The sequence below is a fragment of the Drosophila guanche genome, unplaced genomic scaffold (genome assembly GCF_900245975.1).
Source record: "Drosophila guanche unplaced genomic scaffold, DGUA_6, whole genome shotgun sequence".
Lineage (NCBI taxonomy): Eukaryota > Metazoa > Arthropoda > Insecta > Diptera > Drosophilidae > Drosophila > Drosophila guanche.
In genome coordinates, this window is record NW_022995746.1 from 6,989,972 (window position 1) to 7,016,857 (window position 26,886).

The 26,886-nt window shown below is 46.1% G+C and overlaps 8 protein-coding genes and 1 non-coding gene across 10 annotated transcripts in view; 5 read left to right on the forward strand and 4 right to left on the reverse strand.

Annotated features, from left to right (window-relative positions):
- Positions 1 to 11,101, reverse strand: part of LOC117581774 (tyrosine-protein kinase Btk29A) — a 47,867-nt gene extending 36,766 nt beyond the window's left edge. Inside the window, exons 1-2 of the mRNA XM_034269195.1 lie at positions 10,634 to 11,101; positions 8,925 to 9,216 (exon numbers count right to left, since the gene is read on the reverse strand). Of these exons, the coding sequence (XP_034125086.1) occupies positions 8,925 to 9,182 (258 nt within the window). The 5' untranslated portion in view covers positions 9,183 to 9,216; positions 10,634 to 11,101. The remainder of the gene's footprint in view (positions 1 to 8,924; positions 9,217 to 10,633) is intronic.
- Positions 461 to 533, forward strand: Trnak-uuu. Its single transcript has one exon. It is a non-coding gene; the product is annotated as a tRNA-Lys (tRNA).
- A 410-nt stretch (positions 11,102 to 11,511) lies between the features above and the next one.
- LOC117582232 (dolichyl-phosphate beta-glucosyltransferase) lies at positions 11,512 to 12,939 on the reverse strand. Its single transcript, XM_034269843.1, has 4 exons — positions 12,745 to 12,939; positions 12,511 to 12,685; positions 12,034 to 12,430; positions 11,512 to 11,955 (listed from the first exon to the last, which is right to left on the reverse strand). The coding sequence occupies exons 1-4, from the start codon at positions 12,808 to 12,810 to the stop codon at positions 11,613 to 11,615; spliced, it is 981 nt and encodes a 326-aa protein (XP_034125734.1). The 5' UTR covers positions 12,811 to 12,939; the 3' UTR covers positions 11,512 to 11,612.
- Positions 12,940 to 13,376: 437 nt separating this feature from the next.
- Positions 13,377 to 15,400, forward strand: LOC117581929 (epsilon-sarcoglycan). Of its 2 annotated transcripts, XM_034269408.1 has the most exons (5): positions 13,377 to 14,050; positions 14,104 to 14,508; positions 14,592 to 14,696; positions 14,789 to 14,920; positions 14,982 to 15,400. In XM_034269408.1, the coding sequence occupies exons 1-5, from the start codon at positions 13,494 to 13,496 to the stop codon at positions 15,091 to 15,093; spliced, it is 1,311 nt and encodes a 436-aa protein (XP_034125299.1). In that variant the 5' UTR covers positions 13,377 to 13,493; the 3' UTR covers positions 15,094 to 15,400. The 2 variants fall into 2 exon arrangements, with proteins under 2 accessions (XP_034125299.1, XP_034125300.1); XM_034269409.1 differs by lacking the exon at positions 14,592 to 14,696 and having other exon boundaries at positions 13,378 to 14,050.
- Positions 15,401 to 15,565: 165 nt separating this feature from the next.
- LOC117581931 (polyprenol reductase) lies at positions 15,566 to 16,724 on the forward strand. The gene has a single exon (XM_034269411.1). The coding sequence runs from the start codon at positions 15,657 to 15,659 to the stop codon at positions 16,626 to 16,628; it is 972 nt and encodes a 323-aa protein (XP_034125302.1). The 5' UTR covers positions 15,566 to 15,656; the 3' UTR covers positions 16,629 to 16,724.
- On the reverse strand, positions 16,659 to 18,141 carry LOC117581930 (tumor suppressor candidate 3). The gene is made up of 4 exons (XM_034269410.1): positions 17,939 to 18,141; positions 17,097 to 17,823; positions 16,873 to 17,035; positions 16,659 to 16,811 (listed from the first exon to the last, which is right to left on the reverse strand). Exons 1-4 carry the CDS (start codon positions 18,023 to 18,025, stop codon positions 16,796 to 16,798), a joined length of 993 nt encoding a protein of 330 aa, XP_034125301.1. The 5' UTR covers positions 18,026 to 18,141; the 3' UTR covers positions 16,659 to 16,795.
- A 296-nt stretch (positions 18,142 to 18,437) lies between these two features.
- LOC117581734 (N6-adenosine-methyltransferase non-catalytic subunit) lies at positions 18,438 to 19,999 on the forward strand. Its single transcript, XM_034269115.1, has 3 exons — positions 18,438 to 18,602; positions 18,682 to 19,198; positions 19,263 to 19,999. Exons 1-3 carry the CDS (start codon positions 18,537 to 18,539, stop codon positions 19,871 to 19,873), a joined length of 1,194 nt encoding a protein of 397 aa, XP_034125006.1. The 5' UTR covers positions 18,438 to 18,536; the 3' UTR covers positions 19,874 to 19,999.
- On the reverse strand, positions 19,888 to 21,182 carry LOC117581735 (coiled-coil domain-containing protein 97). The gene has a single exon (XM_034269116.1). It carries the CDS (start codon positions 21,103 to 21,105, stop codon positions 19,951 to 19,953), a length of 1,155 nt encoding a protein of 384 aa, XP_034125007.1. The 5' UTR covers positions 21,106 to 21,182; the 3' UTR covers positions 19,888 to 19,950.
- Positions 21,183 to 21,328: 146 nt separating this feature from the next.
- On the forward strand, positions 21,329 to 26,341 carry LOC117581733 (multidrug resistance-associated protein 7). The gene is made up of 5 exons (XM_034269112.1): positions 21,329 to 21,984; positions 22,050 to 23,999; positions 24,056 to 24,735; positions 24,802 to 25,771; positions 25,837 to 26,341. Exons 1-5 carry the CDS (start codon positions 21,624 to 21,626, stop codon positions 26,313 to 26,315), a joined length of 4,440 nt encoding a protein of 1,479 aa, XP_034125003.1. The 5' UTR covers positions 21,329 to 21,623; the 3' UTR covers positions 26,316 to 26,341.
- Positions 26,342 to 26,886: the final 545 nt, after the last annotated feature.

A 26,886-nucleotide genomic window follows, 5' to 3' on the forward strand; every position in this document is an offset into this window, starting at 1 on the left:
GTTGCAGAATAATACATCAAATAATGAACACGTTTCAACACAAATCAAAAGAGAACTCTCCAAAGATACGCTCAACTAACTGTAATATTCAAGTCAGGAATTGCTCAAAGAATCAAAATTAATCCGCAACTTAAAACCCATAACTCAAAAGCATTCCTTCAAAAGTCGCTCACAAATTGGAAACACAAGCGCAAACATTTGTGCTAAACACTCTCTCGCACCAAACGGCACGCACACTACATCCCTCCTCTTTCACCCTCTCTCTTGCCTTTTGCTGCGCTTGGCTTGCAAAAGTCACATATAAATTCGAAACACACCTTATCATTTACCGCAAACAAACACTCTCTCATCAACAGCAGCAAAACTCTCTATCTCATTGGCAATTAAGCTCTCTTTGCTTTTCGCTGCTTAGCTTTGGCTCGTGTGCTCTTCTATCGCTTAAGCAACTTAGCTCGCGAGTGCCCGGGTAGCTCAGTCGGTAGAGCATTGGACTTTTAACCCAAGGGTCCAGGGTTCAAGTCCCTGCTCGGGCGATCCCAACATCTATGTTTTTTTTGCTGTTTTAAAATATTTTAATAAATATTTTTCCATCCATTCTTTTCATCTTATTTTCTCTTTATTTTTTTAAAGTGTGGGAAAGAGCCTGGAGGCTGTGCTTCATTCATGAAAATGAAAATATGGTGCATGGTGCAACAACATAATTAGGACAGGAAGAGGGCGGTCGGCCGGTCGGTCAGCCAGTAGAGCACACAAGCAACGCCCGCCAGGCAATTTGTCTGCATGGTTGGTGTATGGAAGGGGAGCAAGGGGCACTGGCTCTGGGATCCAAAGTTCTCTGATGTCTGAGGCCCTCCTCCTCCTCCACCTCCATGACAGAAGCGCAGTGTCTGCGCCAATTCCTGAGCGATGACTCCGAAACGCCCCCAAACTACAAAATATAAATGCCAGCAAAAAGGAATAGCTTTGGGTGGCGTTCCTTTGATACCCTAAAATAATCGTATCCTTATCTCGTCTCTTTTTCTTTGCCATCATTTCTTCCCAGCCAATATACCCTATTTGATACCCTCTTATAAAATCCGCCAAAAGAAAAGTGATGACCAGAGAGAGAGATGAGAGAAGACCACTATGCCCCAGAGGGAGGGGGAAAAGTTATGCAGTGAAAGAGAGTGTGGGACTGTAATGGAAGCCGGAAACGGGGTGGATGCCAAACAGATTGAATCATTGGCCAAGCCAGACCAGGCCTATGGGGCCACACGGGCACGATCCGGCACGGTTCGTGTGGACAAGTTGCTGCAATTTATATCTGGTATCCGCAGGACAGTATCTTTACATGAGAGATTCAGGGGAATTTTGATTTGGCGAAAATTGCATCCCAAAAAACGGAAATTAGTCGAAGTCAAAAGTTGCGAACGGCCGAAAGTCATTTATCATTTTGGACACATTTTATTTGTGTCTTTCTTTTTCGCATGATCTTTCGGAACAATTGCTGGATGATTTTACAGTTACGCATTTAACGGAAACAAACGGGGTTGGATGGAAAGGCGGAAGGAACAGTGGAAGTTCTTGGAACGAGGAATAATAATAATAAAAATCATTAGGAAATTAGATAAGTCAGGAACAGGAAATGATTTTGAGGGGACATGGAAAAGTAGTTCCTTATAGGTACACATATCATTTTTATTTAGCCATTTTAGAGGGTTATATGGCAGTATTATTTAACTGAAAGCCACATGCCTTTGCTGTAAATTTTCTTAGGTCCCACAGTTGAAGTTGATATTAGAACCTATCCCAACATTTACTTATGAGAACTTTCCGTAATGACTTTCAAATATTCGATATTTATTTTCCCAACCCAGAAGAATGTATTTTCAGCCCATTAAAAGCTGGTTTTATTCCATGGTAAAGTGTACTCTTACCAAACGGCCTTTGTGTGGGCCATGAAATGAGGAAAGTAAATCTCGCACGCGGCTTAAACAGAACCCGCGAAGACATATTCCACATTGAGTTATGAACCCATCCCCTGCTCCTCCCCTGCCGATCTCTCTCCCTCTCTATTCCACCTCTTGGCCATAAAGTACAAAACAGCTAACAACTTATGGTCGGCTGCTGCTATTGCTTCTGCTGCTGCTGAGGAGGATGAAGAAAAATATGTGTATTTTATGATGACTCACGGAGCGGCGCGTCTTGCGATAAGATCAATCATCAAACCACCGACGAGGTTGGGGGGGCCACAACGAGCTGCTCTCAACGATCTTGGACGCGCGAGGCAACTTTTGCGGTTATAGCCACAAGTCGTAGACAGTATCTGGCCATTCAAGCCATCTTTCATGATAACACTATTGAATACGAAAGTAGACAAGTTTCGGCATCGTAATCGTATGACAAAATACAGTGCGTCACATGGCTGTATGAATTTTTCAAGAGCTTCAGATAGAAATTGATTCGAATTTGAATTTATTTTAATAATTTTCCATCTATAAATCTAAATTTGATTCCTACATAATATCTGCCCATAAAAACTGACCTTTTATCCATATACCTATGACACCCACTGTGCCACACACCACACCACACACGCGTCCTAAGATGAAACCGGCTTTGATTTCTAATTATTGGGAATCGGTTTATGCTTTTTTCTCTGTTTTTTTTTTTCGGTTATTTCTTCGATTGGTGTTGTTGGTGTCTGGTGAGCCTCGAATTAACAGCGGAAATAGCTGAGGCGATAATGCCAATAAAAAAAAGCTTCAAACTTTTCCTTTTTGGGTTCAATAGAAAGGCGTTTTATTTTTAAACAATTCCAATTAAACGTTTGTTTATTGGGAGCCCCTATGCGATAGCATCCCATTCTGCCCCCCAACCCTATAACGAAATGATAATGAGGCGTAAAAGGTGTTTAGGCTTAGTCTCTCACTTGCTATGGGAATCAGTCTGGCGGGAATGGAATGGGCGTTGAGTTTTCCAAGTAGGGTTTTTTATTTTTAATAGCAACAGCAAGGGGTGAGCTGTCTGCGTAATAACTCAATGTCCCAGGGTCCGTGGGCGACAAAAGACAAAAGAAGAAGCCGGAGCTGGAGATGGGAGATGGGAGACGGCGACGTAGACGAGACAGCAGAAAGATGAGGCAGAATTCATTCATTTCCAGGGAGGTGCAGCATAATGAAGCATGAAAAGCTTAGCCAAGCTGAACACAGAATGCCGAAAGACATGAGGAGGGGAGAGCCCCTCCAGTTCGCTCCTGAACAAAGCCAGCGTCTAGGTTGCCATCAAACAAAAGGATAGAGCAGGGAGTCAGTCAGTCCCTCCTGCTTCTGGTTATATATCACATTTCGATTCCTAGAGATTTTACTAACTCATTAGAGGAGATGTAACTTCATTTGGCATGCCCGTCACGAAAGATATATTGGACATACCAGCAGCAGCGGCAGCAGCAGCAATAAGTACTCCCATTCTGCATTCTCCTTTTCCACGTTCATTGAGTGAATCATCATCACCATCTCTTGTGGGGCCATGTTAATAGGCAAATCATGTACTGAAGAGAGGGTGGAGAGAGACCAACAGGTTTTCCATATAATTCCATTTATTGTTACCTCTTTCGGGCTTTACTTTACTTTTTTTTTTGTGACTTGTGACTGGCATGATACTTCGATTTCCATTTCCATTTCGATCCGGAGCTTTGGTGCTGTCCGTTCGAGTGTTGTTACCTTTTTGATTATGATTCATAATTGCTTACAAGTGTTTACAAAAAGGGCTTGGTATCTGCACAATTGATATTGGGGGGCATATAATCATGCGAGTATTATGCATATTCATATGTAAATGCGTAAAAATGGCCAGTAATTAGTCAGCATATAAGACAGCAGAATGATGGCGGAGTTTTGCATTGAATAGGGACTGGGAGGAGAAGTGTGTAAAAAGTGATACCGTAAGTGCCATTTATTAGAGAATAATTTGAGAATTTTTCGCTGATAGATGAGTAATATTTCCTGAATGAATTTGGTAATCAAAATAAAATCTGAAACGAGGGTGTTGTTAAAGCTTTTTGTCTGTTGTTTCTTTGGATTATTTTGTAACTGGTTCCTTGATGTTTTGGTTCCAATTTAACTCCATTTAACAGTGTAATTTCATATTAAAACCAAGTCCCAAGCGAGTTCCTGCTGAAATCCAGTTCCAGTTCCAGTCCCACATACCCCTCTCCCCTTTAAAGGGTATTGACAAAACAAGTAACTGTAATCAGGCTTTATTAAGTCTTACAGCCGCCTTGCGGTTGCAACTGCAACTGCCACACACCTATCTACCCCTTCCCCCTCTGTGGGGCAACCGCAGAACTCAAGCGACATCAGGTTGCCACCAAAGGTACCAGAGCGTGGTGCCACGGAAATGATATTGAGGACATAGTCGACATGCCATACACTCATTTGTGGATCTGCACGGAGTGAGGTGACATCTGTGGAGATGAAGGACGCGGACCCCTTAAAGCTTATCAAGAACATTTTGGCTTTGGCGCCAATTTCGTGTTTAATAAAAAAATGCACAGCACGGCAGACAGAAGACAGCAGTCAGAAGATTTATAAAAGGCATAAAGACAACAACCGCAGCGATTGTGGATTGTGGATTGGGGAAACGGGACCAGACCACCTTGAACACTCGAAAAAGAGACACCAAAGACAAGCCCAAAGACTCTGCTAATTTGTCAGAGAAAAAATAAAAAACCATCGACCAGCGGTGGAGCTGCTGCTGCTGCTGCTGCGGGTTGGTTGGCTTTTTTGTAATTCTACGAAATCAGCTTTAAGCCATTTCGATGGAGGTGAAGAAGGTGGTGGATGACGGCCCTAAAGGTGTCAATTCGTGAAGAATTTTAAAATGCAAGACGATGAGTAATAATCCCCAGAGAGACTGGCAGACAGACTCGACACACAATTTCTCTTATTTCCTCTTAAGGCAGGGGGAGAGAGCCAAGTGCAACTCCAAGTGCATTTCTGGTGATAAATTTTGAATGTCTAATTGAAAATTCTCAACAATTATGGCAGATTGATCAGCAGACACAGGCAAAACACTTTTGGCTCCGTCGTAAAAACCCTTTCCCGAAAAGTCATAAAAAATATGGCTTTTTGCGCCTTCATTTGGAAAAGTGGCTACCGGTGCTGGCAAGGATTAGGACACACACACACAGACATGTCGTGGGGCAGGCACTTTACGAGCGAACAGAGAGGAATGGGAATGCAGATGGCACCTCCATTAGCCCAGAGGGTATTGAAAATAGATATTCTTCGTACCCTTTTGCCGATATATGTAGATATATTTTATGACGACCCATAAAACATTGCCCATCCATGCGTATGCGTACCTAAAGTAATTATCTTTCAAGTATCGAATAGCGAGCGACACGGTAGGTTGATCAAATTACGAATGGGTCATGTGGGAATATTACAGACAATGAGTTCAGAGATCTCTCCTTCTTCTAGTTTGAATAATCGTGGAGGAAATATTTAATTTACAATTTTTATATTTTTGTTAGGAGAAACGTGCTGCTTATCCTCAGAATCATTTATTAAGTTCTGAGGAGGTTTTTATGCTCATTGCAATCGAAACTCTATTTAAATTTGCATTGTAGCAATACAATTCATAGATTTCCAACTACTATTCAGTGTGGAAATTACTAAGTATTTGGTTTTAATTCCCACTTAGGAATCCTACGAATATTGGAAATTGATCTAAATCATTCAAATATATGGTAAATTAAATACAATTATTTTAAAGTAATATTTCCATTAAAAAGAATCCATTTTTATCCAGTTTTTCCATGCCTGAAAGTTCCTAGAGCAGAAAAATCGTATTTTATTTTACAGGGTATTCCCAGCTTCGTTTCTCTACCACTTTCAAGAATATTCATCTTCATTTCTCTATTTAACACGCATTACCTTCCATCGTGCCCGCCTCCTTTCAAAGGAAATTGTTATTTACAGCCTTAATCTGCGCGAAATGTATTAGAGAGCAGAACGAACCCAGTCCCCAGAAGGGGCGGCGGGAGCGAGAAACGGAGAGACCGTAGAGAACCTGCAAAGTGTTTGCAAACAAAAAGAGTCCCAGGTTCAATTAGCATACCACCGTGGTGAGGCATAGAAACAGCAAGGAAGTAGGAGGAGCAGGAGGAGGAGGTGTTTTCCACACTCTACTCGTGGGACTACGATTGGAGCCCAAGCTGCGATTTTTATGACAGGTTAATGACACAACCGTCGACGATGTCCGCACAAAGACTGCAACCGACTCGAACAACGTCGATGACTACGCTGACGATGATGATGAAGTCCAGGCGGGAGTGCAATGACTACGTGGATGGTTGGCTACTCTATTGCACTCGCTGACTGGCTGGCTGACTAGCTGGCCCATTAATCAGTCCCCGCTCTCCATGTCCAGGCTATGACCCCAATAAACATGACAGGACCGCTTTGGACATGGAATTACAAGGAAGAAAGAAGACCCATCCGCAAGCAGCTGGAGACGGAGATGGAAATAAAAATGAAAATGGAGGAGCCATGCCACACATCCTCTGTACACTTTCCCAAGAAGGGGTGTTGGCCGCGCGAATCAATCAATTAATGAAATATTTTCTGCTTGGGTTCATCGAACCTCATCCCCTTTCGAACAGCAGCCAGAAACAGCAACAGGGGTAGAAAAAGGGAAATGAATGGTTGGAAAAAGTATAGGGTAATAAAGTGATTGACACTTCACGTTGTTGTGGGGGTGCCACTACGGTTGGTAGTTGTCACAGGAGTTAGTGCATTTTTAGAGGTTCTTTGGGGGTAGAGTTTTGTGGTTGCTTCTTTAGGGTGCTCCAGGAATACATCTTTCATCTATTTTCCTGGTTTTACTCTCCCCAAATCAGTGTATTTTTTTCATCAGACATTTAATGGGGGAAATTTTCCCTTAAATGAACACCACACCTGTGACTTTTTTTATATTATGTGGTACCTTTAACTTCAAATATTTTGCTATTTTGTTGAGATTTTTTTGAGGAATTAAATCTACAGCAAAATTTACCCCATTTTCCGATTAATTTTCCCATCATTAAACAAATATAAACCATTGGATTTTATGCCTAAAAGAAAGCACAAAGAACCCATTTTATTTTCATAAATTGATGAATATCTAAACCAGATTTAACTTTATTATTTCCGCTTCATAAACATCCCATTTAAGGTTCTTGTTTCCCTCTACCAAACACATTTTTGTTGCATCATTTTAGGCGTCTCCCTCAACGCAAAACATCATTCTAATTCAATTAGAAAAGGCAAAAACTTTATACATAAAACAGCAAACTATAGAAAATCCCCCAGGGCTTTGTCGTAGATGGAATGCTTACCCCACAGGCGCTACAATGTTATGTAGTTTTTTTTTTTACTTTGCAGCCAGAGGCGTACGCGTCCAGTGGATAATCCTTTTAATTTAGGCACAGGCACACAGGATATTCGGGGTGCGGCAACAACAACACTCACGCACGCACACAAACACACGCACACGGAGATACACCAACACAGTGGCAGAAGGATACACTTGAAAAACTTTGTGCCTTGGGTGGGGCGTTGTTTCTCTTCTCTTCTCGTTTTCTTGTGTTTTTCTTTTCACCGTTTTTTTTTGGGTATGTTTTTTATACAAATTGCGACTCTGTTTTGGTTAATATTTATAGATTATAAAAGGATATTCATTATTAAACACACTTTATGGAATAGTTGCGGATTACTTCTTCGATATTTCAATGGAAAATGCGGCAAAATAATTTTTAAATACAAAATATACGAAATAAGGGTGGATTCGGGTGCTAGCCGACCGACTGAGCAGCGGGGGATAGATGAAAACCAATCAAATTTTCAAGGGTAGCGCAGCCGGCAACGTTTTTCCATTTGCCATAAAATCAAAAGCACAAATAAGTCTCCAAAGATGCACAGTTAAAGCTATAAATAAATGTGTTTACTTGTTATATTTATTAACAATTAAATGTGAGACAGATCGAGAAAATGGAAAAACAAATGCCGAGAGAGAGAGTAGACGAGAAAAATCTAACGCACGTCCGAACGCGACAAAGTACCGCTAGAAACTCCCGGCACCGGGCCGATGAACCATTCGCCCTGTGTCGTTTCCGAGAGCCACGTTAACCGCGTTCGTGTTCATCCAGGATATTCCAAACTTTACTTTCCAATTGGAAGCACAAAACGGGATACGACTGGCACAGGACTCTATCCTGAGGGTGAGTTTCTCGCCGGCTTTTTCTGGATGGGAAACAGCTGCTTTTGTGTGTGTGTGTGTTTGTGTGTAGACCAACCACAAAGGTTGCTTTGCATTTCCAGTGGAGACTGGAAGGGAGGATGTGTGGGAAGCATTGGAGAGTACAGAATGGGTGGGTGGTGGCGCAAGCCAAACACCGACATTTGTTTTGAAACGAAAGCAGCCGGCTGTGTGTGGTAGAGTAACCTTTTACTCTCCACTCCCTGCCCCATCATCCTCCTCCTCCCATATGCTACGTAGATTGGTTGGTAGCCGGCGTACGTAGGTGCCGTAATAACGACGCAATAAATGACGAAACCATGACGACAAGATGAGACGCACACTTGAACATGAATAATGAAAACGCACACGGACATGGCTCTCCTTTAATTTCTCTTCTGTTTTGTTCTGTTATGCCTTTCCTTCTGCCTGCTGCCCGTGCCTGCTGCCTCCTTCAAAGACCACAAAGACGTGTCATTGTCGCGTGCCTGACAACTGGCTAACAGGAGTAAGTTTTTTTCTAATGATAAATGCGAGACGAAAGGGTCTGGGATGTCATCCTTTTAGGGAGCGATGTGTGAGCGGTAGATGATAACGATAAGTTTGCATTAATCGTGTTTCGATTTTAAATCGATTGCTTAATGTATCTCCCTTGTAAAGCTTACCTCCACATTCTCTACATCGAAATAGCATAGTGTGCGCTTGGTCAGCTCAAACCAACGATGTTTGTAGTTGACCGGTGTGAAACGCTTCTTGTTTTGGGCCCGCTTCACCATGGAGCCACTCTTGACCACATCGTACAGATGCTCCGACATTTTATCCATTTTGGCCTGAAAGGATTTGCTGCTGGAGCGGAGGGAGGCTGAAGATTTGATGCTGCCATGGTTATGGGCATTCCTCTGCATCTTGGTGCTCATCATCATAATAAAAGACAATGATGATGCTGACGATGATAATCTGGAAAAGAACCAAAATTTCATGTTAATGAAAATGTTTTATTTGTGTTCAGTTTTTAAAAGTAGAGGAAATAAAAAATTAGTTACAACACCAGGGGGGGACAGGGCCATAAATCTGTTCAAAGTGGGCGTGGGCGTGCGAATGTTTCGTGTGGCGGCGCTGGCCCCTAAGCCATTGACCGTGGAACATTTGGGAGTTAACTCCGTCGCTGACTAATTGCCGTGGGCGTTACGGCTGACATCAATCAGAAATGAAAGAAGAGCAAAAAAAACTACAGCGAGAATGGAAAAGAGAGAGAGACTTCCTCGACAAGTCTGGCATTAAATCGAACGATTAAATGGACAATTAATTAGCTCCCAAGCTTACAATGATCAGCGCAGTGGATGACCTTGAACCGAACCAGTTGCAGAAAACAGATTAAAGGATTACCCTGATCCGTCTCTTCCTTCATTCCATGTGGGGGAAACAAAGCGTGTAAGCAAACATAAACGGAGAGGCAACCACAAAGCAATGCGCGCCACTCTCTGGAATTATCACACTTCAACAAAAAGCAGCAAGCAGCAACGGTGCGGAGTGGAGTGGCCTCCAGGGGAGATCACTGATCGCACAGCAGAACAAGAACAGACACGTCTAAGTCTGCAAGCAGCGAAAGCAACAAAACAAAAGCGAAAAAAATGCACTAGCAATAACAACAACAAAAACAAAGAGGACGCCCGCAACTGTCCCCCAACCCTTGCCTCTGCAGACACACACACACTCATCCTCAAGCACTTTAATCAGCTAGAGGCCGCTGCAAAGAGAGCGGCGGGGTCTTGAGCATCCTTTGCACAAAATGTACATAAATCTTCCGGAAGGTGGGGAGGTAGACAGGGACAGGAGACAAACGAACAGACCTGGAGAGCGAGCAGACTGGACAAACACACACACCGAAAGACACATGTGCATGTGTGACTATAGCGGGCGTGGCTGACAACTCGTTTTTGTCTTTTTTTGTGACTTTGAATTTCGCCACGCAAATGGTGGCCAAGGCTGGCTTCTTTTTGCGAATAATTCTGATGCTCACACTGCGCTGTTTATTATTTCTATAAGTATGAAATTGTCAAATCTGCAGCAGCTGGCGTGGGCGAGAGCCGCGAGAAATTCCAACTTGAAGTGAAAACCCAATCCGATCAGCAAATTATCTGGTTAGAGCGAGAGAATGGAGTGGCTTATCGGCAAAGAACAGAGAAAGCAAATGGATTTGAAAATTGTAAAGCGCAGCTCTGACCCGACTATGAAAACAATTTGTGCTGATAAAACAAAGAACAAAAGACGAAATTTGATATTACAGAACAGAAAGAGAGGGAGAGGAAGGGAGAAAGAGAGTGAGAATGAAGGAGGGACGGAACTAGTGATAACTGTGCCAACAACAACTTACCACAAGTGCCGTTGATTGAGCAATTTGAAGCAATGACCCGACCGAAACGCGCGGCGGTGGCAGCGGCGATCTTGTGGATCTGGCCCCCGGAACAACCGGCACAAATCACTTTCGTTTACGCGGCGAACAAAACGCGAGAGACGACGACGACGACTAGTGGAAACGGCAACCGACCGGATTGTTCAGCATGCATTTGCATACTTACCGCCTGTGCGACATGGTGGCAAAAAATTATAAACAATATCGAAGGCACAGCTGTGACACGCACACATCCGCCAGCAAAAACACACACACACACACTGGCAATGAGCAACAGGCTGCTATGGAGCGTAGGATCTACTGAGAAGCTACTGCGTTAGATTAGCTTCAACGGATTAGCTTAATCTACTATTCATATATTTCCAGCTATCACTAATTTGTTTTTAATTTAAAACAAAAAATCGCTATCAAAACCGAACAAAACGCGCCGACGCAGCGATCGGTCGGTGTGACCGGCGGAGTTATCGATGAATTATACCGTCTGATCCTCAAGAATTTGGCAAAATATACCGATTTTTAAAAGGTATACCGTTGATATACCGATGAAAATCATCTTTCTCGGTTTTGAGATTCGATTTAATATTACAAGCTCGTTTGGACACTCAGCCCTAAAGCTATAATTTTATCCGATTGACGAATCTGTGGTATATGGTCAGAGAGCCTTAGCTGGATAGTAGTATACAAAAGAAAGTAATATTGCTCATTCCGTGCCCTAAGGTTGCAACTGATCGATGTACGATAAATCAGCATTTTTACCACACTATTATCGATGTGAAGGCGCCAACACATCTGCGTTTGAATTACATTTTTTTATTTTCACAAAAATACTGTGTGCTTAAATATTTAGTATTCTATTTTTTTCTACGAGGCCTACAAAAAACGATTAAAAAGCAGGAAATAGCAGAAATTTCGATTCAAAATGCGAGTGGGAGAATGTGGTTCAGTTTTCCTTCTTCTCGATGGCAGCAATGCGCCAGGCGCCCACCGTGTACCGCAGCCAGATCATGACCAGATCGCTGCCCATCTGCAGCCATGACCAGAATGGCGTAAGCTTGGAGCCGTCAATCTCTGTCCAGCGCACAGCGACCTCGGACATGGGCAGTTTCAATCGCTCGGCAAGATACAGCAGCTCCACATCAAAGGCCCAGCGTTGGACATGGAGGCTGGTAAACAATTTCCGTGCCGTGGATCGTGTAAATAGCTTAAAGCCGCACTGGGTGTCGCGCACAGATCGCACGGCAAAGAGCCAGACGAGTGTGTGGAAGCCATGCATCAGAATGGTGCTAATAGGAAAAAATACAATATAATATATAATATTTTTAATACAATACAATTATTTTAAGATTTTTTCCCCTGCTTACCGGAAAAAACTGCGACTGGCAATCGCATCATCCTCTAGATGTGCCCTCGAACCAATGGCAATGCCATCCTGTCGCCACTCTGACGCCAGGCTGGACAAAGATTCCTCTAGCTTGTCGTAGTCTGCGAATTTGGTGGCACCATCGGCATCGGCAAAGAGCAACTGGCGCCCGCGGGCACTCAGCATGCCCATGCGCACAGCACCACCCTTGCCGCGATTCTCGATGAGCTCCAGGACACGCACCTTGTCGGCTCCGTGTTTCTTGGAGTATCTCAGTGCTGTGGAGACCGTGGCATCGGCGCTGCCATCACTGACGACAATCACCTCGTAGTTGAAATTGGATTTCCTTTTTGATTTGTCCTCCAGGAAGGCTAGGCACTCATCCAACATGGAAGGCACTGCAAAAATGTACAACAAATCATGTGATAGATTACTCATACAATTCTGATGACTCCATAGAAGGCAACAGACAACATACAACGCTTCTCCTCATTGTAGGCCGGCACAATGACGCTCAGCTCCAAGGTTGGGGCATCCTCAATGCAGGGAAAGGCGATCGTTTGTATGCTCTGTGGATCCAAGAAGCTCTTCTCATCCGCATGCCTCACTATCGTCGGATAGGGTTTTGTTTTATACAGCAACACGGCCACAACCTTTACAAAATCAAAGAATTAGAACGATTTTTTCTCCATGGGTGTATGTATTTGTGTACCACAAAAACCACTGCGATTGCTGCCACAATCAGATAAAACAATAGCTGGAGCAAACAGGGACACATTGTGGATATGGTCGGGCTACCTGTTGCCAGACATTACTTCTCCAATTTGTGCGAGATAAAAAAACGAGCAAGCCACGTATTTTTTCTGGGAATTTTGTTGCCGAATTATGCAGCTGATAAAACAGTTTAGAGATGTGAGAATAACAGACACAAACTATCGTTTACAAAAGTGGTTTTAGAGTGTCTCCTTAACGTTTTAGTTGTAATATTAATTAGTTAACAATAATAAATTCCCTTTCACTCCATTTAATTGTATTATTGATTGTTTTTATACCTTTCTACCACATTATATGTAATTCACACCTATCGCCATTATGGCACATCTCTATGTGTGGTTGCACCTAATGCAAAATATACCTAAAAATACTGAAAGGCAAAGTAAAAACGATGCCAGACTTAAAACCGTTTTTCAATTTAAATGTGCCAAGACGTTAAGCAATTTAACTATTAATAAACAAAGTTATATGATTCCTAAGAGTGCGAACCACTCAACAGGTGTTTTGGGTATCAATCCAAGCAAACACAAATGCGCCTGCGCTCTCTTCTCGAAAAGAGCACGAGAGCAGAGATTCCCTCTGCGCCTCTCCCGGCCAGATACACACCATGGGATTTTTTCATTGCCTTTTTGCAATTTTGTTTATGGTCAATTAAAATGTCAATGTGAATCGGTGACACCCCCTAAAATGCAGTTATCACTCCTAATCGTTGTTGCATTGCTGCTCCTATGCAACGGAGCAGCCGCCACACTGCAGGCAAATGTGGGTGAACTTTTTACGTACAAAATCGAACCTCATTTGTTCAATTGGACGCACGAGGTAATCAGCGAGCAGTTCAGCTATCGCCCCACAATCCGTGACCATCCGGATCTGCCCACTTGGATGCGTTACGAGTACAGCCACGAGTACCATGTGGGTTTTCTCTACGGCACTCCGCCAGAGACGGAGGCGGGCAAGGCCATCAGCATCGAGGTAATAGCCTTGAATCGTCAGAACTTCGAGACACGCATCACGGCGCTGGCCATGTCTGTCGTTCAAAAGTTTCCCACACCCAATGTGGTGCAAATGAAGATTGATAATCTCAATTGGGTGCACCTCATGGATCCGGGACGTGTGGAAAACTTGCGCAACATTTTTCGCAAGGATCTGTGGCCCAGCAGCAAGGAGGATCTCAGTGTGGTGTTTATGGAATCGGCTGTCAATATGGGTGGACGCCTGCCGCTGCGTCCACAACAGCGTGAGGGGTGAGTGCGCCTTAACTCAGGTCAAACTTGAATTTATATTTCTCTTGTGGCAGCGTCATAGTCCATGTGGGCAGCGTGGCACAGTTTTCGCCACGTCTTAAGGAGCTGCAGGAGGAAGTGCGTCCGCTGTACAAGCTGCCCTCCTGCACCTACAAGCGCACATCGGTGCAAAAGATCTTTGAGAATGTGGGCTTCAAGCTGGACTGGTGTGCCTTTAAAATGGTGGGCCTGGAATCTCCCACGGAAATACTCTACCACAGCGGCAAGCAGCAGAACGAGCAGCAGCCCAGCGGAGAGGAGCAGCTGCACAACGATCGCTGGATGGGCATCACGCGCGAGGATGTGCCACGTCGCAACTACATCGATGAGTTTGCCTTTGCCTTTGCCATCCCCGGCATGATATTTGCCATCCTAATGGGCATGCTCTCGGCCGTCCTGTGCTTTCAGCATGAAAAATTGTGAGTTTGGACACACATCGAGACGAAATTATTGGATTTCTTTTGATTATTATTCTTTGTTTGTTTGTTTGTTGTTTCTTTAGTTTCGATCCGCATTCGGAGTTTTTCTTTGCAAACATTTTTCACATCTGCGAAGAGTCTTGCGCGCAAGCGCCCAGCGATTCTGAGGCGGATGAACAATCCGAAAGGTGATAATTCAAATTTTATGTCGTTTACTTTTCTTTTATAACTGCAAATCCATTTGAGGCAATTCCTTTAACATCTTTTGTCTCTCTTGCAGCTCTGTTTTCTTTGAATCTCCGATATCGTCCACCGTGCAGATGGTCAAGTGTGCGGATCAGCCGATCAATACCTTGAAAAGCCTTAAAGATCCCAATTTTTTATTGGACAACATCAGCATGCGTTCGCAGAGGTAGGCAAAAAGCAAACCCATATTTAATCTATTTATTTACTATATTTTCTTGCACTTGCAGTCCCAGCAATAGCTTTTATCAGCTCGATTGTGGCGCCTCCAGCATTTATCCGAGGCCTAAGCCGCCGCCTTATACTGGAGGCACTTTGGGCCGCAATGGCGTGGACATATGACAAATGTCGCCGAGAGTGCTCTATTGTTAATCCATAAAGAAAAGCGCTTTACTCAAAAGATACCCTCGAAATACAACAACAAAAGCAATACTGCAGGCTTATCAATCGCTTAACATATATGAATAATACACCAAAATACCTACCGGAAAAACAAAACAAACATGAACGCACACATGAACAACAACCATATCGTACTAATCAATTTATATACATTTGTAGTACAGCATATAGCATCATATTCCGTACATATACACATGTAACCGAAAATAGTTTTGCAGTTTTGAATAGTGGCAATAAATAATTCATTAATTTTTAGAAAAAGCTATCGATTGCAGATTGAGTGCTGTAGAAACGGGACTGCTTATGGTATATTATCTATGCCGTTTTTGGTATATTTTGTGCTTGAAGCTATCCCGTTTACAAAGACCTCAATTTGCCATTCACAGGGCACAGCGCTTTCGCCTCCAAGTGCAAGTACCGCAAAAGATAATGAAACGGTGAAAGTTGTCCTCCATTTCCAGTTTAGTTTATTTTTTACATAAGAACCACCTGGAAATTTCGTAATGTTGCTCACCATAATCAGCTCCATAGAGGAGCTCATCGATCAGTACAAAATAAACCTTACTCAACTGGCATTTTGCATCTTCATCACGACCATAGTGTTCTTTGGCAGTTTGATGACCCTTGTGGAGTCGCATCTGCCGAACAGCATACGGCAGTCTTTTCGCTACGGCAAGCACAGCCACAAGGGTGAGGCTGATGTGCTGATTAGCTACTTGGAGGTGCCCAAAGCGTGGTTCAAGCATTTCTACATATTTGCCTTTGGCTGGTCTCTGCTGGCGCTGTGCTTGCTGGCCAGCTCCATTGCAAACCAAACGACGGCGCCGGAATATGCGCTGCGCTTTCTGGATTTCGTGTGCGGTGGTCCGAGCAATCGCAAGGTGGAAATAGACTCAACGACGGCGTTGCTGGGTACGGTGCTGCTCACTTTGCAGTGCATTCGCCGCTTCTACGAGACGAACTTTGTGCAAATCTTCTTGAAAAAGAGCAAAATGAATCTGTCGCACTATGCCGTGGGCTTTGTGCACTACTTTGGGTCCATTGTCTCGCTGCTGTCCAATACATCGGGCTTTGTGCGCGGCACCCAGCCCAACGAGTTTTCACTCAAGAACTTGACCCAATTGCAAGTCGTTTACCTTCTGGTCTTTCTCTTCGCCTGGCAGCAGCAATACTCGAGCAACATGATATTGGTGAATCTGCGCAAGGATGCCAAAACGGGTGCCGTGAAGACGGAGCAACACTTGCTGCCCCAAGGCGGTTGGTTTACGCTGCTCTCCTCGCCGCACATGTTCTTTGAGGTTGTCATGTACTTCTGCCTGGCGGATCTGTTCACGCCCGTGCGCACCTGGAAGCTGGTGTTCCTGTGGGTGGCCAGCAATCAGACGATTAATGCGCTGCTCACCCATCAGTGGTACAAGGAGACCTTTAAGGATTATCCCAAGCGTCGGCGTGCCATATTACCATATCTGCTGTGAGAGAGAGAGAGAGAGAGATCGAGCGGGAGACTTTTGTACAAATAATTTAGTAGTGGAATTTTTATTAAAGTCGTTTTTTTACACACACGCAAAAAAGTCGGTGCTTCAGATTTTTAGCTACAAAACGATGTAAGAGCGGGGAGGAGACACACGCTGCGCAGTCGATTCTATTTGAACAAGAAACTGCAAAGAAAAAAAATAGTTTAAAATCAATGGAACATGCTGCCTGTGGGCTGTGTCTTACCTATAGGGATAACCCTGCGCTTTGGAGCGAAAAACAGACAGCAAAAATGAAAAGAATACTGTCACAAGCACTAGGCCCACCATGGCCATTATTCTGTTCTTGTTATGACCCTTTGATGTGCCCGATTCGATAAGCAAGATCATGCCCAAGACAATCATGGCATCTGCAAGTACAAAAAAACCTTTAAAATAAACAAAATTTGGTTGGGTTTTGTGCTGACTTACTCAAAAACATGACAATATATGTCTCCACCACGAGTTGTCCCTGCGATGAGCCGTGTATGTAGGCCACGCCGCCATTCTGTGACTTGTGCACCAATGGTGGGCCACGAATGTGATTCCACATTTGACCCGAAATCATGGCAAAGCAAAAGAACACCGCAATGGCGCCCCACAGATTCTTGTTGTACAGAAACTCCAAATTGTTGCGCCGGATGTAGAGGAAGCTGCCGACCAGTGCCACCAGCGTGATCATGGCCACAGTGCCCGAATAGTTGGGTGGGCGGAAAATTCGTATGGTAACATCCACACGCTCGGCCACAAATTTGGCTATGGAATCGGCAGCAAAGCCCACGCGATGTATGTCCATGGTGTCGGCACCCTTGGGCTTGCCCTTGGCCGGGAAATGCATGAATACAGGGGCAGTGTTTAGGCGCAGCAGCTGGAACACCTCGGAGCCCTCGTCAAAGTCCACCATGGCAAAGAAGAGCTTGTTGGAATAGACCGAGGAGAACCTGTACGAGTTGGCCACAATTGCAAACTCGTCGTGGGCATGACGACATATCTGGCATTGACGTGACGGCGCCAGCGCCGTGAGCATCACAATCATTGAATAGTTGCGTGGTGAATTTTTCACATATTCCCGGAATTTCGGTCCATTGAAGCGCAGCAGCGGCTTCTTGGCATTCATTTCCACAAGATTTTGTACTTTTTCCGATAAAGAGAGACCCGTCTGCAAGTAAATTAGAAGCGCACATTGGTAATCTCTTTGGAATGGTTGGTTTGCCGGCCCAGCAGATTCTTTTGGGGCCGGGCCGAAAGTGACGTGGCCGTGGCCACAAACAAACCTTTGGTTTTGCCTGAGCTGCGGCATAGATCAGGCACACGGCGAGCACCAGTAGCGCGCCCAGCAGCGTGTTGCGCACCAGCCTCATTTTGCCCGTCAATTAGTTAACAATTTGCACTAATTACAGCAATAAAATCACAGAAAAAACAATTTAATAATATTTTTTTCCGGCGGCGCATGCAGCTGATTGTGAATGGCACACCGCGGACTTATCGATAGATGACCATTAAGCATATACCGCAATATACCGTAAATATACTGAGGAAAACAATTTTTAATAAACGTTGCTGAAGGTACCAGAAAACTGGTGATGGTACAAATCAGATCACATTTACCAGATTGCCGATTCTGGTTCAGATCGAACTACTACTATAGCTAGAATGAACAAAAAAAACACGGGATTCATACCGAAAAGTATAAAACGAACCGTAAACGGTCACCCTGGAATGACGACGATTGATTTGATCGATGGTACAGGAAAACTATCAATAATTGTCCATCGCTAGTCGACAAAGCGACGACAAATTTTTATTTGTCCTTTATTTTAAGTTTTACGTCTAAATCCCTGTATATTAAGCTAGTAACTTGTATTTACAAACATGAGCGACGTACTGAAGAGCTCCCAAGAGCGCTCCCGCAAACGCCGGCTACTTTTAGCCCAAACTGTAAGCAAAATATTAGTTTAAAAAAGTGCACCAAAATTTATATTTTTGTATGTATGTGCCCAAACCAACCAAAAACCAGCTTGGTTTGAGCAGTGTAGATGAGCTGAAGAAGGTCCTGGGCAACTCGGAGGACACCAACAGCAGCCGGCAGCTCAGTGCCGGTGGACAACGCGATGAGGAGGATGGGGGCGCTTCCTCATCCAAAAATGCGCCCAGCGAAAACATTTACAGGGACTCGTCGACATTTCTCAAGGGCACACAATCCTCCAATCCGCACAACGACTACTGCCAACACTTTGTGGACACAGGCCAAAGGCCACAGAACTTTATACGCGACGTGGGACTGGCCGATCGCTTTGAAGAGTATCCCAAGCTGAGGGAATTGATTAAGCTCAAGGACAAGCTCATTCAGGACACGGCCTCAGCTCCGATGTACTTGAAGGCGGATCTTAAGACACTGGATGTAAAGACATTGGGTGCCAAATTTGATGTTATTCTGATTGAACCGCCGCTAGAGGAATATGCAAGGGCAGCGCCAGCTGTGGCCACTGTGGGCGGTGCACCGCGTGTCTTCTGGAATTGGGATGAAATACTCAGTGAGTAAAGGCGGTCCCCACTGCCCAAGAAAAATCACAAGTTATTCGTTTTGCTCTCTTGCAGATCTGGATGTGGGCGAAATTGCCGCTCATCGTTCGTTTGTCTTTCTCTGGTGTGGCTCTTCGGAGGGTCTGGACATGGGCAGGAATTGCCTGAAGAAATGGGGCTTTCGCCGCTGCGAGGACATCTGCTGGATACGCACAAACATCAGCAAGCCGGGCCACTCCAAGCAACTGGAACCCAAGGCCGTATTTCAACGCACCAAGGAACACTGCCTGATGGGCATAAAGGGCACGGTCAGACGCTCCACCGATGGCGATTTCATACACGCGAATGTGGACATTGATTTGATTATATCCGAGGAGGAGGAATTTGGCAGCTTCGAGAAGCCCATCGAGATCTTTCACATCATTGAACACTTTTGCCTGGGCCGCCGACGTTTGCATGTGTTCGGGCGAGATTCGAGCATCAGGCCCGGCTGGCTAACGGTGGGACCGGAGCTAACCAACTCCAATTTCAACGCGGAAACATATCAAACGTATTTCGCGGAGGCACCAGCCACTGGTTGCACCAGTCGCATAGAGCTGCTGAGACCCAAAAGTCCGCCGCCGAATAGCAAGGTGCTGCGCGGACGTGGACGCGGTTTTCCACGTGGTCGTGGGAGACCAAGATAATCGAGCAACGATCGTTGTTCTACATTTACTCCCATTTTTCATGTATTTCTAGTTGGTTAAGAGATAAAAATTAAAGACTAAGGCTGCTGCAGACTGTGGTGGTTGTTCAGATGCCTCATATAAACATCCAATTCGTCTTCACTGGAGGATGTCGCTTGCTTTGCCTCTGGCTGCTCATCCTCTTCTTCATCGCTCGTCTCGAAATAGGCATCCTCCTCGTCCTGTTCGATGAGCTTTAGATCATCCAATGTGGGATCATCATCGACGGCTGTGTAGTCAAAGTCTTTGTCCTCGCCACTGAGAAAACGTTCCTTCATCAGGCTGAGGAACTCATTACGCAGCAGTTCACGCTCCCCGGGATTGTAGTACTCGGCTGTGGAGATGTTTGTGACTTTTACTGTAGCGGGAGGCGGCACACTGCGACTGGTGGAGCAGGCTATAGGTGCATCATCCTCGAATTCACCCCACTGACGGCGGCATGCGGGTGGCACCTCAAAATCTTCAGCAACAGCAGGCGCCAGACCGTCTTCCTCCTCCTCTTCTTGGGATGGTTGTGGAGGAGCTGGAGCCTTGGATGGCGCCTCGATGCTGCGACTGCTGGAACAAGCTGCCATGGGTTCCTCATCATCATTCACATGCTGTGTTCCCTCCAGCAATTCATCGCGTTGCTTCTTCTCCAGCGTGTGCATCAGTATGCCCGAGAAGCTCGTGTTTCTCACATCATAGCTGTCCCGCGCCTTCTTTTCCTGTTCCGTCAAATATTGACCCACCAATTCCTGATACAGTTCCGGTGCCCGCTGCATCATCTCGTGCTCGCCAAAGTACTCGCCCTTCTGTAGGAGCTGCTGCAGCGCCTGATAGCGTCGATTCTTCACGCAGACTGTGCGTGTGTTCAACTTTCGCTGAAAGTCCTCCAGCAGCAGGCAAATCTCTGGCATTATGGGCTCCTCTATGGCCAGCGACTGAAAGAAGCTCAATTGGCTGGCATTCAGGTAACTGCCAAAGCGTATCAGAAAGTGCTCGCGATTACTTTCAAAGGATTGCTGAGCAATTTGCTGCTTTTCGGCAAAGGGCAGTTCCGGATCATCGATTTGCTGCGACTTGAAGATGATTTTGTCATTTTCAGCCAGTTCTTTGAATATGTCCATCAGTTGGGTGGGCAGAGAGGCTAACTGAGCCCCACTGCCACTGCCCTGGGCCGCTGACTCGTCGTCCCCCTCGCCGGTGGTCATAATTATTGCACAAATAAACGTAAACAAATGCTCCTTCTTGCTACTGCCCGTGTCCGATGTTTACACCAAAAGCAAAGAATCGATTATATCGATGGTTGAATCGATTTTTTACCAGCTCTAAAATGAATGTTTTTAGCGCGAACCAAGGTAGAAGTACGTATAAGGTGACGTTTCCACTGAACATTTTTCTCTTTCGGGGAACAGTTGCAACAGTTTGCATAAAAATAACAACAAACGAAGACTGCTATAACTTTTTAGGACTTGTCTGAGAGAGTGTGGAGACCACAGCGCACAACTCAACGTCGTCACCTTATAAGCAAATGCACCTTGCTACGAACTTTATCACACAGCTGTGGTTTTACTCCCTTATCAAGCGATCCCGGCGCTTTGTTTAACAACGTTTAGTGGTACAAATGTGCAATAAACTACAATACGGTTGTGTGTTGATGACTAACTGTCACAACAGCGGCAAAGCGAACAACTAGAAGGAAATCCCCGCCCGCTTTGTTCGATCCATCATGTCGGATATTGATTGGAAAAGTTTCGCCTGGAATTGGACACAATTTTGTCCCACAGGTCTGAAGCCGTTTGCCAACGACACAAACGATCTACTGCCCTGCTTCCAGAAGATATTGCTGCAGCTGCCCATCTACACAATATTTGCGGCCATATCCGCCTACAATTTCGGCAATCAGACGCGACAAATTGTGCGCAACAAGACGCAATTGTGGCTGCTGTCATGCCGCACAATACTCAGCATTGTGCTGGCCCTGCTGCCCGTAGCCAAGATATTTGTATTCCATCGTGAGGGCACTAAACTCTATGCGGTTGACACGCTGGTGGTGGCCGCCGAATGCATTATGTGGGTGGTGCACAGCGGTAAGTGTGGGGAGGGTCTGTGGCCCTGTGGCTTTTTCCTTTAAACAGTTGTACTTTATCTGTAGGTTTCCTGCTGACGGCGCGGCACTATGGCGAGATTAGTCATCGCGGCACGCTGCTCACAAATGTCGTCTGGCTGACGATTGTCGTTTTGGATGGCGTCTGGCTGCGCACCAGCCGGCATTACGATTGGTGGCCCTGGAGCTTGGCCACTCTGCTCTGCGATCTGCTCTATGGCGCCACTATGCTGCCCAAGGGCTCAGCGGTGTACTCCAATCAGCCGCGTGGCGGTGCCAGCAGGGAGGACGAGGCGCTGCTCTCCAATCGCTACACGTACTTCCAATTCGACATGAACGAAGCACACTTGGGGCATGCCCAGGACGAAGCCAATTGGGCCTCGCGTTTCCTCTTCCATTGGGTGCATCCGCTGATTGCCAAGGGAGTGGCAGGCAAGCTGCGCAAGATCGAGGATCTATTTGATCTGCCCGATGCGCTGAATATCACGCGACTCAGCGACCGGCTGCATCTGGCACTCTCGCAATCGCAGAGCCTGTGGCGTGCGCTGCACAAGTGCTTTGGCGTGGAATTCTATCTCATTGGACTGCTGCGACTTGTGGCCGATTTGAGTGGCTTTGCGGGTCCCCTGCTACTGGGCGGACTGCTGCGACAGGGCCAGGACACGGACTCGGACTCCACGCAGGCCTACTACTATGCTCTCGGGCTGTTTGGCAGCACGCTGCTTTCTGCTTTGTGCTCCACGCACTTTGACTGGCGCATGGCCATGGTGAGCATGAAGATGCGGGTGGGCGTGGTCAACAGCATCTACCGCAAGACGCTGGAGGCACGCGGCATCAAGGAGAGCAAGCCAGACATGCTGAATCTCATGTCCACGGACACAGATCGAATCGTGAACTCTTGCATCAGCTTTCACTTCTTCTGGAGCATACCCTTCAAGCTGTTTACGACACTCTATCTGCTGTACCTGCAGCTGGGTGCGGCCTTCCTCGCGGGCGTGCTCTTCGCCGCACTGCTCATACCCATAAATCGCTGGCTGGCCAAGCGCATTGGCATCTACTCGAGTGGCCTGATGACGGCCAAGGATGCCAGGCTGGCAGCCACCACAGAGACCATGCAGGGCGCCAAACAGATCAAGATCAATGCCTGGGAGGACACATTCATCACGAAGATACGTGGCCTGCGGCAGGAAGAGCTGAGATTTCTCTCCAAACGCAAATATCTCGATGCAATGTGCGTTTATTTCTGGGCCACCACGCCCGTGCTGATGTGCCTGCTCACATTTGGCGTGTCTGTGCTGTTGGGCAACAAGCTGGTGGCCTCGACCACCTACACGAGTGTGGCGCTGCTTTACATGCTCATTGGACCACTGAATGCCTTTCCCTGGGTGCTCAACGGCCTCATCGAGGCTTGGGTCTCCATACGGCGCGTGCAACAGCTGATGGATGTGCCCAATTTGGATTATTCCAGCTACTACAATCCCATCATGCGTGGCAGCCACTCAGCGGGCGAGGAGAGCTCCCTGAATGCACCCAAGGCCAGTGTGCTGCAGATGAAGGGCGCTACATTCAGTCATGCCAGCACACAGGAGTCTGAGGCCATACCCTTTCGTCTGAGGGACATTAATGTGGACTTTAAGGCGGGCCAACTCATCTGCATCGAGGGACCCATTGGTGGTGGCAAGAGCACCTTTCTCTCGGCCATTGTCGCCGGTCTGCAGTGCACCGATGGCGAGGTTTGTGTGCAGGAACTAACCACGGGCTTTGGCTATGTGCCGCAGTCACCATGGCTGCAGCGTGGCACCATACGCGACAACATTGTGTGGGGCGCACACTTTGACGAGCAATGGTACAAGAGTGTGCTGTACGCCTGCGCCCTCGAGGAGGATCTGCAGATACTCGGCGGCGATCTCATAGGCGTGGGTGAGAATGGCAGAACGTTGTCCGGGGGTCAGCGTGCGCGCGTGGCTCTAGCCCGAGCTGTTTATCAGGATAAGAAAAGTGAGTGGCAAGGGGAAATCTTTACTGCTTTTTGCTCATCTCTTTTGTGTTTCTAGTTTACCTGCTGGATGATGTTTTATCCTCGCTGGATGCACATGTAGCCAGGCACATCATCAAGCATTGCATACTCCGTTTGCTGAAGCACAAAACTCGCATTGTGGTCACGCGCAGTGTGCCACTCTTCTTCCATGCCAATCAGATATTGCAGCTAAAGGATGGCCAGCTGGGACCCAGTGAGTACATGACCCAAAGCATTGATCTCAGCGAAGAGGATGTGGATGAAGACGAATCGGAGCAGCCAGCGCGACGTCGCTCCGTGGAGATCTCCAATCACGATGACAATCGCAGCGTGGACAGTCTGCTGCTGGAGGAATCTCGCGAATTTGGGCATCTTTCGAGCAATGTTTTCGCCTGCTATTGGCGCGCCGTCACCTCGCCCCTGGCCTTTAGCGTGCTGTTCTTTGTGCTGCTCATGCAGACGACTCGCAATCTGAGTGATGCCTGGCTGGCTCATTGGGTCACTGAGACCACACTGGATCCGCACACGAATGACACATCGCTGGAGCATCGTCTGGGCAATGACACGGGGCACACCACTGGCTTTTATTTGGGCATCTTTACAGCCATTGCGGTGACCAATTCATTGGCCACGCTGGCCAGAGCTTTCATCTTTGCCTATGCGGGCATTAAGGCGGCTATTTTTATGCACGAACGGCTGCTCAAGAGCGTTATGTTTGTGAGTAACCAACGAGAGATTGATGTTCTCCTTCCTTTGATTAATTTCTCCACCTTTTATACCCAGGCAAAGTTCAACTTTTTCGACATTACCTCCGTGGGACGCATCCTCAATCGTTTCTCCTCCGACACGAACACTGTGGACGATTCATTGCCTTTTATACTCAACATTCTGTTGGCCCAACTGGCCGGTCTGGTGGGTGCTTTGTGTGTCAGTTTGTATGCCATGCCCTGGCTGGGTCTTGTCATCATACCCATGGTGCCCATCTACCTGAATCTGCAGCAACGTTATCGCCATGCCTCGCGTGATATCAAGCGTTTGTCGAGCAATGCCATGTCGCCGCTGTACACACACTTCACGGAGACGCTGCAGGGTCTGACAACGATCAGGAGCATGCGCGCCAGTCCACGCTTTCAGCGTGATTTCCAGGTGAAGCTGGAGGAGAGCATCAAGGCACAATTGACACAGTCAGCGGCTCAACAGTGGCTGGCACTGCGAATGCAGCTGCTGGGCACACTGCTGGTGGGTGGCGCAGGGCTCCTAGCTGCCATCACGGCCTCGCACACCACAAATCCCGGCCTGGTGGGGCTGTGCATCTCGTATGCTCTCTCGATCACCGGACAACTGAGCGATCTGCTGCATGCCGTAGCCGAAACGGAACAGGAACTGGTGGCCGTCGAACGTGTGGATCAATATCTGCAGCTGGAGGGTGAACAGAATGCCGCTGGCAGTGCCGATCCACCCTTTGGCTGGCCCACCCAAGGCGTGCTCCGCTTCCAGGAGGTTCAACTTAGCTACAGGGAGCACCTCACGCCAGCGCTGCGTGGCATTAGCTTCGACACAGAGGCCTTTGAGCGCATTGGCATTGTGGGTCGCACGGGTGCGGGCAAGACTTCGGTTCTGGCGGCGCTCCTCCGTGTGGCACCGCTCTCCCAGGGCGAGATACGTTTGGATCAGGTGAACCTAAAGACCTTGCCGCTGAGTGTGCTGAGAGAGCGGATTGGAGTCATTACACAGGAGCCATTCCTGTTTGAAGGTGCGCGCGATATATTTCCCCTTTCATCACTCCCAATTGCAATTTTTATTTTGTGTATTGCCCAGGAACTGTGCGTGAAAACCTAGATCCCCGTCATGGCTTCTATGACTCGGAGATTTGGCATGCCATCAAGAACTCCGCGGCAGCCACGCTGCTGGTGCAACAGCTGGGCGGTCTGGATGGACGTGTGGAGCAGTGCGGCAATAATTTATCCGCTGGCCAGCGGCAATTGTTGTGCCTCGCCCGTGTCTTGCTGAAGAACGCCAAGGTGGTGTGCGTCGATGAGGGCACCTCCAATTTGGACGATGAATCGGATCTGTGCATGCAGCAGGCCCTACGCAATGCCTTCAAGAGCTGCACCCTGCTGTTCATAGCCCATCGGTTGCGTGGCCTGCAGGCCATGGATCGCATTATAGTCCTAGACGATGGACGGATCTGTGAGGAGGGCAAACCGCAGGATTTGGCTCAGAACACAACGACTATTTTCCATGGCATGCTAGCGGCCCAGGACATCAGTCCCGAGGATTTCACTAGACTAGATTAGGAATACGTAAAAAACGATTTTGAGGATAACAATTAATGTTTTTATCCTTGTAAAAAATGTCGATACTAGTTGTACAATTTGCGATTGTATAATTTTATTTATTGTTTTAGTTTTTAATATTTAGCTTTGTGTTCCGAAAGAGTTTCCTTAACGGATATTCCTTGATCCAACAAGTTCCGATTACAATTATTAACCAATTGGTTTTTTGTTTTAGTTTTATTTAATCCAAATATTAAATTATAATATTTTTGGAGGACACACACAATTTTATTATTTCTAGTTTTTATATTTACATTTATTTAAGACAAAATTGAATAAAATTATCAATTAAAAAAAAGTAGAGAATTCCCATTAACAATAAAATATTCACTTTGTTTTTTCACATTTTTTTATTCAATAAATTAACATAGCAAATATTTATTTTAACTTTAACTACTAGAAAATAAACAACAAAGCCCAATCATAGATATGTACATACATACATATATGTATGTATATTTGATATACAATGTTGATTATAATGTATATAATGTACAAATATAATGAAGACAGGGTTAAACTGTATATCCGC

Bases quoted from the DNA above. Each gene is read 5' to 3' on its own strand.
- LOC117582232 (XM_034269843.1), bottom strand. From the start codon at position 12,810: ATGTGTCCCTGTTTGCTCCAGCTATTGTTTTATCTGATTGTGGCAGCA. The intron at 12,686-12,744 runs GTACACAAATAC...GATTTTGTAAAG, and splicing joins CAATCGCAGTGGTTTTTGTG to GTTGTGGCCGTGTTGCTGTA. The intron at 12,431-12,510 runs GTATGTTGTCTG...ACATTTTTGCAG, and splicing joins CTACAATGAGGAGAAGCGTT to TGCCTTCCATGTTGGATGAG.
- LOC117581929 (XM_034269408.1), top strand. From the start codon at position 13,494: ATGCAGTTATCACTCCTAATCGTTGTTGCATTGCTGCTCCTATGCAAC. The intron at 14,509-14,591 runs GTGAGTTTGGAC...TTGTTTCTTTAG, and splicing joins TGCTTTCAGCATGAAAAATT to TTTCGATCCGCATTCGGAGT. The intron at 14,921-14,981 runs GTAGGCAAAAAG...TTGCACTTGCAG, and splicing joins ATCAGCATGCGTTCGCAGAG to TCCCAGCAATAGCTTTTATC.
- LOC117581931 (XM_034269411.1), top strand. From the start codon at position 15,657: ATGTTGCTCACCATAATCAGCTCCATAGAGGAGCTCATCGATCAGTAC.
- LOC117581930 (XM_034269410.1), bottom strand. From the start codon at position 18,025: ATGAGGCTGGTGCGCAACACGCTGCTGGGCGCGCTACTGGTGCTCGCC. The intron at 17,824-17,938 runs GTTTGTTTGTGG...ATTTACTTGCAG, and splicing joins CAGCTCAGGCAAAACCAAAG to ACGGGTCTCTCTTTATCGGA. The intron at 17,036-17,096 runs GTAAGTCAGCAC...TTGTACTTGCAG, and splicing joins ATATATTGTCATGTTTTTGA to ATGCCATGATTGTCTTGGGC.
- LOC117581734 (XM_034269115.1), top strand. From the start codon at position 18,537: ATGAGCGACGTACTGAAGAGCTCCCAAGAGCGCTCCCGCAAACGCCGG. The intron at 18,603-18,681 runs GTAAGCAAAATA...ACCAAAAACCAG, and splicing joins GGCTACTTTTAGCCCAAACT to CTTGGTTTGAGCAGTGTAGA. The intron at 19,199-19,262 runs GTGAGTAAAGGC...GCTCTCTTGCAG, and splicing joins GAATTGGGATGAAATACTCA to ATCTGGATGTGGGCGAAATT.
- LOC117581735 (XM_034269116.1), bottom strand. From the start codon at position 21,105: ATGACCACCGGCGAGGGGGACGACGAGTCAGCGGCCCAGGGCAGTGGC.
- LOC117581733 (XM_034269112.1), top strand. From the start codon at position 21,624: ATGTCGGATATTGATTGGAAAAGTTTCGCCTGGAATTGGACACAATTT. The intron at 21,985-22,049 runs GTAAGTGTGGGG...CTTTATCTGTAG, and splicing joins TATGTGGGTGGTGCACAGCG to GTTTCCTGCTGACGGCGCGG. The intron at 24,000-24,055 runs GTGAGTGGCAAG...TTGTGTTTCTAG, and splicing joins TGTTTATCAGGATAAGAAAA to TTTACCTGCTGGATGATGTT.